We start from the raw sequence: 11,404 nt of genomic DNA, 5'->3' as shown, positions 1-11,404 counted from the left end.
AAAATGTCAGATTGATGGAGTCTGTTCTCCACGGGGACTGTTGAGGTCAAGCTACCCATTCCAGGATCCCACCACCCGGGTCTCAGTCGGTGCACACAGGGACAGCACGGAGGCTGGGACCATGACAACTCCGCCCAGCTCCGCTCAGGTTTAGAGAACACGCCCCGGGGGTGTGGTCAACTTCTCTGGGGGCGTGGCTAAGAGGCGAGGCGGTTCTTCGCCTGAGCTCAGGTAATCCGGGCGGGACCGGGAGGCGCCGCACGTCGCGGCGTGATGACGTCAAGAACGCGCGCGGCGTGGCGCTTTCGGCGTGCGCAGCGGCGCCTGGGCGTTTTGGTTGTGTCTGCTGAGGGGAGGTAGAGGCGTAGTGTGTGCACTTGGCCGGGATGTTCCCGGCTGTGGGTGTTGTGGGCGAGGAAGAGGAACTGGCGGAAGAGGACTGTCCTGAATTGGTCCCCATTGAGACGAAGCTGAGAGAGGAGGAGGAGAAGGCTGGTCCCGACGCTAAAATCCCAGTCACAATTATCACCGGGTATTTAGGTAACTAACCATCCCGGTCAGAAATTGCCGTGAACGCTGGTATCCTGGGATTTTGGGGGCTGCCGGCGCCTCTTTACCTCAGGCATCCGGCCCTTCTGGCCGACAGCACGTGTCTCTGAGGTAGGGGCTGGGTCCCTCCCTCCCCGTTGGGGTTGCTCCTCATCTCGTGGCTCGAGGACGCCCAGACCCCTTTGCGTTACATGCCCGTCTATCAAGGGAAACAGTTAACCTCGCATCTTGAAAACTAGTTTTGGCTTTGCCCCTGGAGGCTTGGGCCCGCCCCCTCATTACCCACGTGGCCTCTCGCCCGTCGTTCTCCGTTCCTGAAGCTCGTGAACCTTGCTGGAGAGTGGAAGTAATATCGGTCACCCGTTGGGGTTTGTTTTCTTACCTGCTCAGTGGGGCAGGAAACACCCAGCCTCGTGGCTGTCACCTTTACAGGGAGCCCTGTCTGTGCCCGACCCACGAGGGGGCCGGCTCTTCGGTAGCTTCCCCTTCCGCACGGGCCAGCCTCTTCCAGCTGTTCGGGGAGAGGATCCCTAGCAAAGGTGTTTTTGGTTTTTTGTTTCCTTGATTTTTTTTTTTTTTTTTTTTTTTTTTTTTTTAATTTGAGGTTTGTTTGCAGAGCGCTCTAGGAGAAAGTAAGGATAAAATCTCTCCCCTCCCAGATCCTCTTTCTCACGCCGACGACGTTCAGGAGTGCACACGGGCACTTGAACTCGTAGGTGTGTAACCGTGCAGTTTCCTGAAGGACAGTTTGGGGGCTTGCGCGGGAGGAGCTCGGACGAATCTGAGGAGCAGTATTCTGAAGCCTTACAGTTTACGCGAAGGGCTAGAATCCATACAGGACCGCATTGCAAGTGGGCGGGAAGTTAAAAAATGTAAATAAAGTGAAATGATTTGGGGTCGGTAATACCATTCCTAGATGGTGCCAGAGACAGCTGCAAACTTGGTGCACCTGAGGGTCTTTTACACAAAAATAGGGGTTAAATCTCTGGTGTTGTCTTTTTTTTTTTAGCTTCGTAGACGGAGTTTATTCTCCTTTTTCTTCTGGACTAATTTTATAAAGGGATTTATTTTTGATGTGTCCGCACTGTTATGCAGAGGCTGCTCCACTAAGCAGTTGAGCAGATTCCTTGTCTGAGACAGAGTGGCTCAGCCTCGCCCCTCTGACCTTTACCATTTTTCTCATTCCTCGGTCACTAGAGCATTGGAGGTAACGGTCTAAAGCTCAGGAAGAGGACTTTTGCCGACAACCTTGTTGCTGATTATAGGGGATCTAGTTTTACTACTTATTCTTGGCTATTTTCTTTTTTTTGAAATATTGTTGTATCAGCTTCCATCACATTTTTCTTATGAAATTTCCACCTACTTCTCTGGCTTTTTTTTTTTTTTTTTAATTTTCTCCCACCTCTGTTCATCCTTTTCACTTCACACTCAGTTTCTATTTTGATGTCCCACAGACATCTCAAACGTAGCAGGTCCAAAACTTCATGTTACTCTATGGTCCAGTTCTCCTGCTCCCTGATTCCAACAACCTGGAATATTCTAAAACTTTTCTAACTAGCCTTGTGTCGTGCTTCCCTTTAATATATTCTCTGTATTTTAGCCTTAATGATCTTCGTAAATGTCAACTGTGTCGCACCCTTCAGTGATTTCCATTTGGGTTGCTGTTCAAATTCCTAAACGTGAATTGAATGGTCCTATATGATCTGGCTCTTGACGGTCTTTCTAGCCGACCAAACTGTGGTCCAGGCACATTGGAACTTTTACTTTTAAACAATGCCAAGTATTTTAACTCCTGCAGTTGTTCTCTTTTTTGTTACTTCTCTGCCTAGATCTCCCTTTTAGGTGCTGCCTAACATCTTGTCTATCTCCTGTCCATTCTATAATTCCGTGACATCATTGCCTCTCTATCCGTCTGAACTACCTTCCGTTTCCCACTTTCTTAGTCTTTCTAAGCATTGTGAAGGTAGAGGCAGTTTGTCTCTGTTCTGTGCACTTGCCGCCAAGGCCCAGCATGGGATCTGCCCCATAGTAGACTTTTGAATGAATAAACTGTGCCTCAAGTCTTCTGCTTCATAATGTGGTTAATTATTAAGTCCTAGTAATTTATTTAGAAGGTGTCTTTTATCCACCTCTGCTTTCCCATTTTCACTGCCACTGCCTAGTGCTGCCCTCATGTTCAGGGTCTCTGTCTCTCACTTGGACTGGTTCTAAGAATTTCCTCATTGCCCTGTCTCCTTAAGCTCTGTCCCTTTCATTCTATACCTCACACTTATGTGATGTTGAGGTTTTTAAAGCTCTCTAAACATAAGCTTTTAATCCCTTCCACAGCTTTTAAAGGAATATGACTTAAAAATGTGAAAATATTAATACCCTAATGATCATTAAATACCTTCTAGTTAGAGGCTAAAAGTCTCCTAAATGTACTTCAGAAGTTGTGTACAGGCTTACATGTAGAAGTTCTTAGCAGCACTGTTTGGGACAATAAAACACTGGAGATAACCCAAATATCCACCAACAGAAAAGTAAATGAATGATATACTCATACAACTGAACTATACAGTTTTTTTTTTTTCTTTGAACTTTGGTGTGTATAGTTGTTCACAAGGTAAATGTTTTTCTTTTTCTTGAGCTGAACATACTAGGTTTAACATGCCACCTACTGGATAAAGTTAGTGTAGCTTTATGAATTTTTCTAAGTACTGAATATTCTGTATCTTGTTAACATTTTTTACATCATTTCTCCCATTTTGTGTGTGTGTTTTATAGATAGGTAGTCAGATACAGTTGACCCTTGAACAGTGGGGGGGTTAGGGGTGCTGACTTCCTGCATGGTAATTTTGGACTGCCCCAAAACCCAGGTAATAGTCTACTGTTGACCAGAATCTTTACTGGTGATTTAAACAGTTGATTAGCACATATTTTGTATGTTATATATATTAAATATTGTATTCTTAACAATAAAGTAAGCTAGAGAAAAGGAAATGTTATGAAGAATATCATAAGGGGGAGAAAATACAGTCATGTACTATATTTACAGAAAAAAAGCCATGTATAAGTGGACCTACAACCCACACAGTTAGTTGTTTGAGGGTCAGCTGTATATATACACGTATTTTCTTATAGGTTACTTTCAGTACTAAAAGTAGCCCTATAGTCTGTTTGAATTTGTGTGTGGTTAATGATGGATATTGAAATAAAAGATAGGCTTTATATGTAAATTTTGGAAAGTAAACCATACATTCTTGGCTAAGAAACATTGTCATCATGTGAAGGTGTCTAAATATTTTAAATAAAGTACATTAGTAATTTAAATAAAGTTTAATTTAAAGTAAATTTAATTTACTTTACATTTAAATAAAGTAAATTAAGTACATGAGTACTTTATTCCCTGGAAGCCATTATTTCAATAATTCTTTACTTAATAGAAAATTTAGATGTCTTTATATTAATTATATTATAAATTGTATAGAAGGCATATTTTCATTGATTAAGGTTGAAGAAAACGGTGATCCAAGTTGAAGGCATATTTGTAAATATTTACAAAGTTTTATGTCTACATAAAGCTTTTCTAATAGTTTGCAAAGGATACTTTAATCTTTTCCTCTAGAATCTTCTATGTCATAGTTAAATAATATTTTAAAAATAGCACACAAATTTTTAAAAACATTGGACTCTATTTTTGTGTCTGTGCCTTTAAAATTAGCCTTTGAATGTTTTTTAAAACAAGTGTTTTTTTTTTAAGATTTTATTTCATTTTTTGACAGAGAGAGACACAGCGAGAGAGGGAACAGAAGCAGGGGGATTGGGAGAGGGAGAAGCAGGCCTCCCATCGAGCAGGGAGCCCGATGCGGGGCTCCATCCCAGGACCCTGGGATCATGACCTGAGCCGAAGGCAGACGCCTAACGACTGAGCCACCCAGGCGCCCCTAAAACAAGTATTTTTACAGGTGCTGGGAAGACAACACTTCTGAACTATATTTTGACAGAGCAACATAGTAAAAGAGTAGCAGTTATTTTAAACGAATTTGGGGAAGGTAAGTAAAGTTCAGTGAATGTGATGCTCTAAGAATTTATAGGATAGCTTATGGTGAATTTTGATATTCCATATTTAAAAATGAAAATACAAAGTATTGTAATGTGAATACATTGATGCAGATAGCTTTGGGAAAATTAATTTCTGTTCAGCTTTATTTTGTACAGATTTGAGGTACTGAAATTAGATCTTTTTTATAAAATTTTATAAAACTTCAGAATTCGTAACAACAGAATTAAATTAAGTTTTTATATGAAATAACTCCAGAAGTAAAAAGCTAAACATGTGAAAGAACGTTCTTTCAGGCTTTTCTGTGTACTTTTATACTGACTGTATTGTTCACTTGTAACTTTTGAAAAATTCTTTAAAATGTTCCAGTTTTCATAAGTTTATGTTGTTGGGTGTTTATTGTTTGCAAAGCATTTAAAACTGAAGATTTAAAAAATAAGTTAAATATATGGTTTCCATCTCAAAATCTGCAGTTGTCTGTGGAAATATATTGAATATATTTTTATATTGAACTGTGCTCTTAAAAATACATACACAGCAGTGTTAGGCACAATTTTTTGATTACATGTAGAAGTTTTTCTTCTTAAGTGTGAATTTTAACTATAGCTCACTTTTAGCCAAAAAAATTATCTTATATTGAGCTATTTCTTAAAGTATACTATTTTCTCTGTTGTAAATGAATAAAGGGGCTAGGTTTTATGAACAAGAAGGCAGACCTGTTAAGCTTGATTTCTCATTTTTTTTTTAAAGATTTTATTTATTTGACAGAGACACAGCCAGAGAGGGAACACAAGCAGGGAGGGTGGGAGAGGGGAAAGCTGGCTTCCCGCTGAGCAGGGACCCTGCTGGGGTCCTGCTGGGCCCCTGGGTCCTGACCTGAGCCCAGGGTAGACTTCTTTCTAGAGCCACCCAGACACCTCTTGATTTCTCATTTTATTTTATTTTATTTTTTGATTTCTCATTTTAATAAGCTATCATAATAAGACTAGTAAATCTTATATTCTAGCTTATTAACTGATCTGTTGGACACTGATCATTACATTTATTATTGTTACTATTTTTCTTTATTTCTTCTGGGTTGTTTATATAATTTTATATAAATCATTCATTTGCAATACTTTCCTTTGCATTTTATTCATATCCCCTATACCTTGAATTCTGTAGCAATCCCTTTCAAAGCTCGTTATCCTTGCCTAACTAAAATATAAACAAAAAATATATACATAAAAAATTACTGAATTTTCTTTTGTGGCCATTCACTTTACTGGATGTTTAGAACTCTTCCTTGGCTTTGGTATATTTCTTTATTGGAGGAAAAGTAAGATATTTAAAATCATTCTTGTATGGTATCAAGCATCTCAGAATTTCACATATATATTACTCTTTCTTAAGTAAGCATTGGTAGGAAATCCAGTTTAAAATTTTTATTTTTATTTTTTATTTATTTATTTTTTTAAAGATTTTTTTTTTTTTTTAAGATTTTATTCATTCGACAGACAGAAATCACAAGTAGGCAGAGAGGCAGGCAGAGAGGGAGAGGAGGAAGCAGGCTCCCCGCCGAGCAGAGAGCCCGACGCGGGGCTCGATCCCAGAACCCTGGGATCATGACCTGAGCCTAAGGCAGAGGCTTTAGCCCACTGAGCCACCCAGGCGCCCCTAAAGATTTTATTTATTCATTTGACAGAGACCACAAGTAGGCAGAGAGGCAGGCAGAGAGATGGGGAAGCAGGCTTCCTGCTGAGCAGAGAGCCCGAAGCAGGGCTCGATCCTAGGCCCCTGAGATCATGACCTGAGCCGAAGGCAGAGGCTCAATGCACTGAGCCACCCAGGCACCCCTAAAATTTTAATTTTTAAATGGGCACATTGATACCCTGGCCGAGCAAACTTCCTCAAAAAGAACTAGGGTTTTTACTCATACTGGGAATATTGGGTAGTTTGTCTAATAGAAAAAAAAACAATTTAGAAGAAGAATGGAAAGAAAAAAATAGATAAGGCAGTCTTTTAAGAGGATTAAGGGCATATAAAAACCAATATATTAAACATACTGGTTGGCCATGGCCAACGAGTGCTTTTGAAATAGCTGCTTTATTAGGATATAGGAGTGGGCAAGTGAGAGGACCAAAGAAGAAGTAGGTATGAGTCAATTTTGGGTTTGTCTTGTTAGGGACTTAAATCCTCCTTAAAAAGTAAAAGCCTAAATACTCTAGAGTAGTATAGTTTAAAACAGTTTAAAACAGGCTGCACAAGCAATGAAAGAATGAAAGTTATAAAAGGTGTTTGTATCAGATGATTTGAAATCTGTGTTATTGATATCCTCATCTTTGCTTTTGGTAGTGAACGTAATCTAAAGAGTGCTTCTTGTTAATTATTCCAGGAAGTGCAGTGGAGAAATCCTTAGCTGTCAGCCAAGGTGGAGAGCTCTATGAAGAATGGCTGGAACTTAGAAACGGTTGCCTCTGCTGTTCAGTAAAGTGAGGAATGTGTTTATTGTGTGCTTGTTACAAATGTTTATTGATTATATTTCCAGCTTTGGTTTTCTCATGTAATGTAACAGACTTACGTAGTCTGCTTCATTGTATTTCCACATAGAAAATAACTCAGGAGGATGTATTTTCTTAAAGTGTTTCTTGCTATCCAATTTTTTTTTTGTCTGCTCTAATGCGTTGATTCTTTTATTGAGTTTCTTTTTATTGTCTTTGATGTCAAGGTTTAATTATTAATTTCTGTGGTACATGAAAGTCACATTTCATGTGTAAAAATTATTATTTTACATTAATGAGTCATTGGTCCTATTTCCAAGGATTCACCTTCTATAAACAAAATAAATGACCGTCAAAGGTGAAAAAGCTCATGTTGTCTTCCACTAGTGGTAGTTGCTTCCAAGGACAGTATCTGGGTTTGGTTTTTTTTTTGTTTTTTTTTTTTAAAGAAGAGTTTATTTATGTATTTGACAGAGAGACAGTGAGAAAGAGACCACAGGCAGGGGGAGTGGGAGAGAGAGAGAAACAGAGAGACAGTGAGAAAGAGACCACAGGCAGGGGGAGTGGGAGAGAGAGAGAAGCAGGCTTCCCACTGAGCAGGGAGCCTGATGTGGGGCTCCATCCCAGGACCCTGAGATCATGATCCAAGTCTAAGGGAGATGCCCAACAACTGAGCCACCCAGGTGCCCCGACAGTATCTATTTTTTTCACTAATAGACCATAGATGTTAGAAAAGGACCTGACAGGGGCGCCTGGGTGTCTCAGTGGGTTAAGCCGCTGCCTTCGGCTCAGGTCATGATCTCAGGGTCCTGGGATCAAGTCCCTTATCGGGCTCTCTGCTCAGCAGGGAACCTGCTTCCCTCTCTCTCTCTCTCTGCCTGCCTCTCCATCTACTTGTGATTTTTCTCTGTCAAATAAATAAATAAAATCTTTTTTTAAAAAAAAAAAGAAAAAAAGAAAAGGACCTAACATACCTATTCACTCAAATATTTTGTTGAGTGAATAAGGAAAATTAATACCTGTACTGTTGACTTTGTATATTCTAGTGAACTAAATTTTTTCTACATTGTTTACAACTTAGGTATTTGACTTTGTGTCAAATATATTAACAAATCTAAAATCATGACAGATTTCCTTGAACAACCATAATGAAATCCAGTAAATATTTTCGTGGGCTGTCGATGTTCTAAGAGAAAAGGGAAATTAGAGTCTGGTACCCTTACTGAGAACAGAATTGATAAGTAGTGATTGTGTCCCTTTAGCTGTTATATTAAACCACTGTAATTCACAAATTTTATCCTTGTTTTGGATGTTGAGTTTTTTCTTTCATGATACTATAAAAATAGCAGATTTTGACTTGTCAGGGTTATTAAAGTTTCCTCTACTTTTAATTTTAATAAAGTTAAAGTAGTAACTCTTCATGTATCGGATTTATTTCACTTATCAGTATATATGCCTCTATTTTTCTCCACCATTGGTAAATATTGATGGATGTTGTATTAGCAGTTTGGGAATGAGTTAAATTTTTACATGCCTAAAGGTATTTTTGTCTCAGGTTGCTAAATATATTTTAAAACGTTTATAATGATCACTTTAAAATATTCAGATAATCAACTATATTTTATATTTTGGTATTCTCTAGGGACAATGGCCTTAGAGCTATTGAGAATTTGATGGAGAAGAAGGGGAAATTTGATTACATACTATTAGAGACAACTGGGTTAGCAGATCCTGGTAAGAAATGACATTATTAATAACCGGAATATAGTTCTTAAACATTTTTAAGGTATTGAGAAATATGTAAAGTAAGCATTAAACCTGTACTCTAGACTAAAAATACTGGATTGTCATGTTTCTTTTGCAGATAAATCATAATCAGAGTACTTGGTACTTTTAGCTTGATAATAGGATTGAAGTTCAATTGATTGATTTAAGACTACTGATAGGGACACGAGGTGTTAAAAGTATGGAAATTTGGGAAAAATAAAGACATTCCACTTCTATGTTTTACTTTTATATTTGATTGATTATGCTCTACAAAGATCTCACTTCTGATTACTTTCCTTTTTTTTTTTTTAAGATTTTATTTATTTATTTCACAGACAGAGATCACAAGTAGGCAGAGAGGCAGGCAGAGAGAGAGGAGGTAGCAGGCTCCCTGCTGAGCAGAGCCAGATGCGGGGCTCTGGGATCCCAGGACCCTGGGATCATGACCCAAGCCAGAGGTGGAGGCTTTAACCCACTGACCCACCCAGGTGCCGCCTGATTACTTTCTAATCCAGCTTTCTTGGAGGGTCATTTAAAGATACTTAAGGGCTTTTAGACTCTAATCTCAGATTACTTACTTGTTTTTCAGTTAATTATTAGCAGTTTGTTTTTCTACTGAAGTTGAAATAGTTTTATGTGTAAATACTGTCATTAGGTACAGAGTTAAATTAAGGCTAATGGACCTTTTCCCTGGTGTGGAATTAATGATTATCCATGACATTTTTATCTCTAAATAGAATTACATGTAAATTTCTCTTTTGAAAGTTACACAAAGTTGAACTGTTTTAACAATCAGTTTCTCTTTCCTTCTTACCAAACATCTTTTAGGTAACACCTTTATTCCTAGTTTGCGGAACATTTTGTGTTCATTGTATAAGTCTGACCATACCTGTTTTTTTGTTTTTTTTTTTTTTTTAATTTGAGTTAATGGTATTGGGCTATAAAGCTATATAAAAGACTGTATAAAAGTACTGTTTAGGAATAATTTATTAGGGGTCATAACTGTTTAAAACAGATACTGAAGTATGCTGAAGGGCCAAATGTAAACAGTGGTTATTGTACTTAAAATTGTTGCATGATAACATTTGTCCTTCTGTTTTAAAATTAGTGTTGAGTTGGGCTGTTTTGGTCCTGTAGTAGACCATACTATGTGTATTTTCATACATTTCCAGTAGATTTGACTGATGATAGAACTTGAACTATTACATTGATACTAAATACTAAACGTGGTAAGATGGGGAAATATATGCCTCCTTTTTGAAATTGCAAATATCAATTTCTTTCATGGTAGCCACTTCATAGAGAAGAAACTCTTCTCTATGAGAAACTCTTGTAACTTTGATTTGAGAGTAGGTGAGTTTTAAAACATGGTTCAGCTTTTCAGAGGGAGAAGGAAGGTTAAATAATGATCTCAGAGAAAGCTTTTGTACAAATTGTAGGTATAAATAGGTTAATGTTTGTAGCTTCTAACTTTCTTTAGAATGAAGATTTTATTGTTTGAGTAAAAATGGAACATTTGTTATAAAAAAAAAATTTACCCGATATCTAAGAAAATGCAAAGAAGAAAATTAAACACACTGCATCTCACTACTATGAAATGCAAGTAGGTAAGTTTTATTCCAGGGATTTTTCTGTGACAATGCTACTTGCTGAATAACAGACAGCATCATTCTCTGAAGCTTGTGAAAAATGCAGATTCTTGGGTCCCATCCCAGATCTACTAAATCGGAATCTGCTGGGTGAGCCCAGCAGTCTGTTTTAATAAGCCCTCCAGTGGATTCTTATACATTTCATGAATTTGGGAAGCCCTGCCCTATGTGCTTCTGAAAGCTGTATAACAGGACAATTTTTAAAAATGTGATTGCATTCTTTGTGCTGGTCTTAATAATTATTAATTTAGTTTTACTTGAATCTAAAAAGAGAGAACTTGGAGGCAGTTCAAGATGGCAGCTTAGGAACACCTTGAACTATCTTTTTCTGTAGACATACTAGATCTGCAGTTACTTATGGAATAATTCCTGCTCAGAAAGAACTGAAAACTAGCAGAACAGCTCCTTCTACAACAAGGAAATAAGGGCCCCACTGAAATGGATAGGAGAGGTGGAGACAGAGTTTCGCCAAGAATTTCGTGCAGCAAGTCAGAGTAAGGAGGGGTTTCATAGGTCTGGCGTCTTTACCTGAGGAGGGATGGGTTTATAACCCACTTAGGGTATGCCAACCCTTGGAACCTGCACTGGAAAGATGAGGCTCCCCAAATGGATTTGGGGGCTTGTGTATAGTGAACCTGAGGGTCTGAGGGGAATGTGAGATACTCCTTTTGAGGAGCTTACGCACAAGCACACTCATCTTGGGATCCAGTGCAAAGGCAACAGTTTGAAAGTGTCTGAATTATATGGGAAGGAGATTCATTTGCTAATTCTAAAGTGTTTGCTGGAGTAGCTGGGACCAGTTGGTATTTTCTTTGGGTCCAGAGGTGCTTGTGAGCGCCATTTTTGTATTCTCCTTTCACTTTGCTAGTGCAGTCAGTCGCCATGGACACAGACAGCTCCCTAAAGCCATTGGTGTG

The 11,404-nt window shown here is 38.6% G+C and overlaps 1 protein-coding gene across 1 annotated transcript in view; it reads left to right on the top strand.

The window, feature by feature from the left end:
- The first annotated feature begins 274 nt into the window (after window positions 1–274).
- The window catches only part of LOC122917727 (COBW domain-containing protein 1), a 57,758-nt gene continuing 46,628 nt past the window's right edge, over window positions 275–11,404 (top strand). Inside the window, exons 1-4 of the mRNA XM_044265947.1 lie at window positions 275–540; window positions 4,497–4,583; window positions 6,966–7,062; window positions 8,714–8,805. Coding sequence (XP_044121882.1) covers window positions 387–540; window positions 4,497–4,583; window positions 6,966–7,062; window positions 8,714–8,805 — 430 coding nt within the window. The 5' untranslated portion in view covers window positions 275–386. The remainder of the gene's footprint in view (window positions 541–4,496; window positions 4,584–6,965; window positions 7,063–8,713; window positions 8,806–11,404) is intronic.

The sequence above is a fragment of the Neovison vison genome, chromosome 9 (genome assembly GCF_020171115.1).
Source record: "Neovison vison isolate M4711 chromosome 9, ASM_NN_V1, whole genome shotgun sequence".
In the NCBI taxonomy this organism is placed as follows: Eukaryota; Metazoa; Chordata; class Mammalia; order Carnivora; family Mustelidae; genus Neogale; species Neogale vison.
This window is presented reverse-complemented; position numbering and strand designations above follow the sequence as displayed.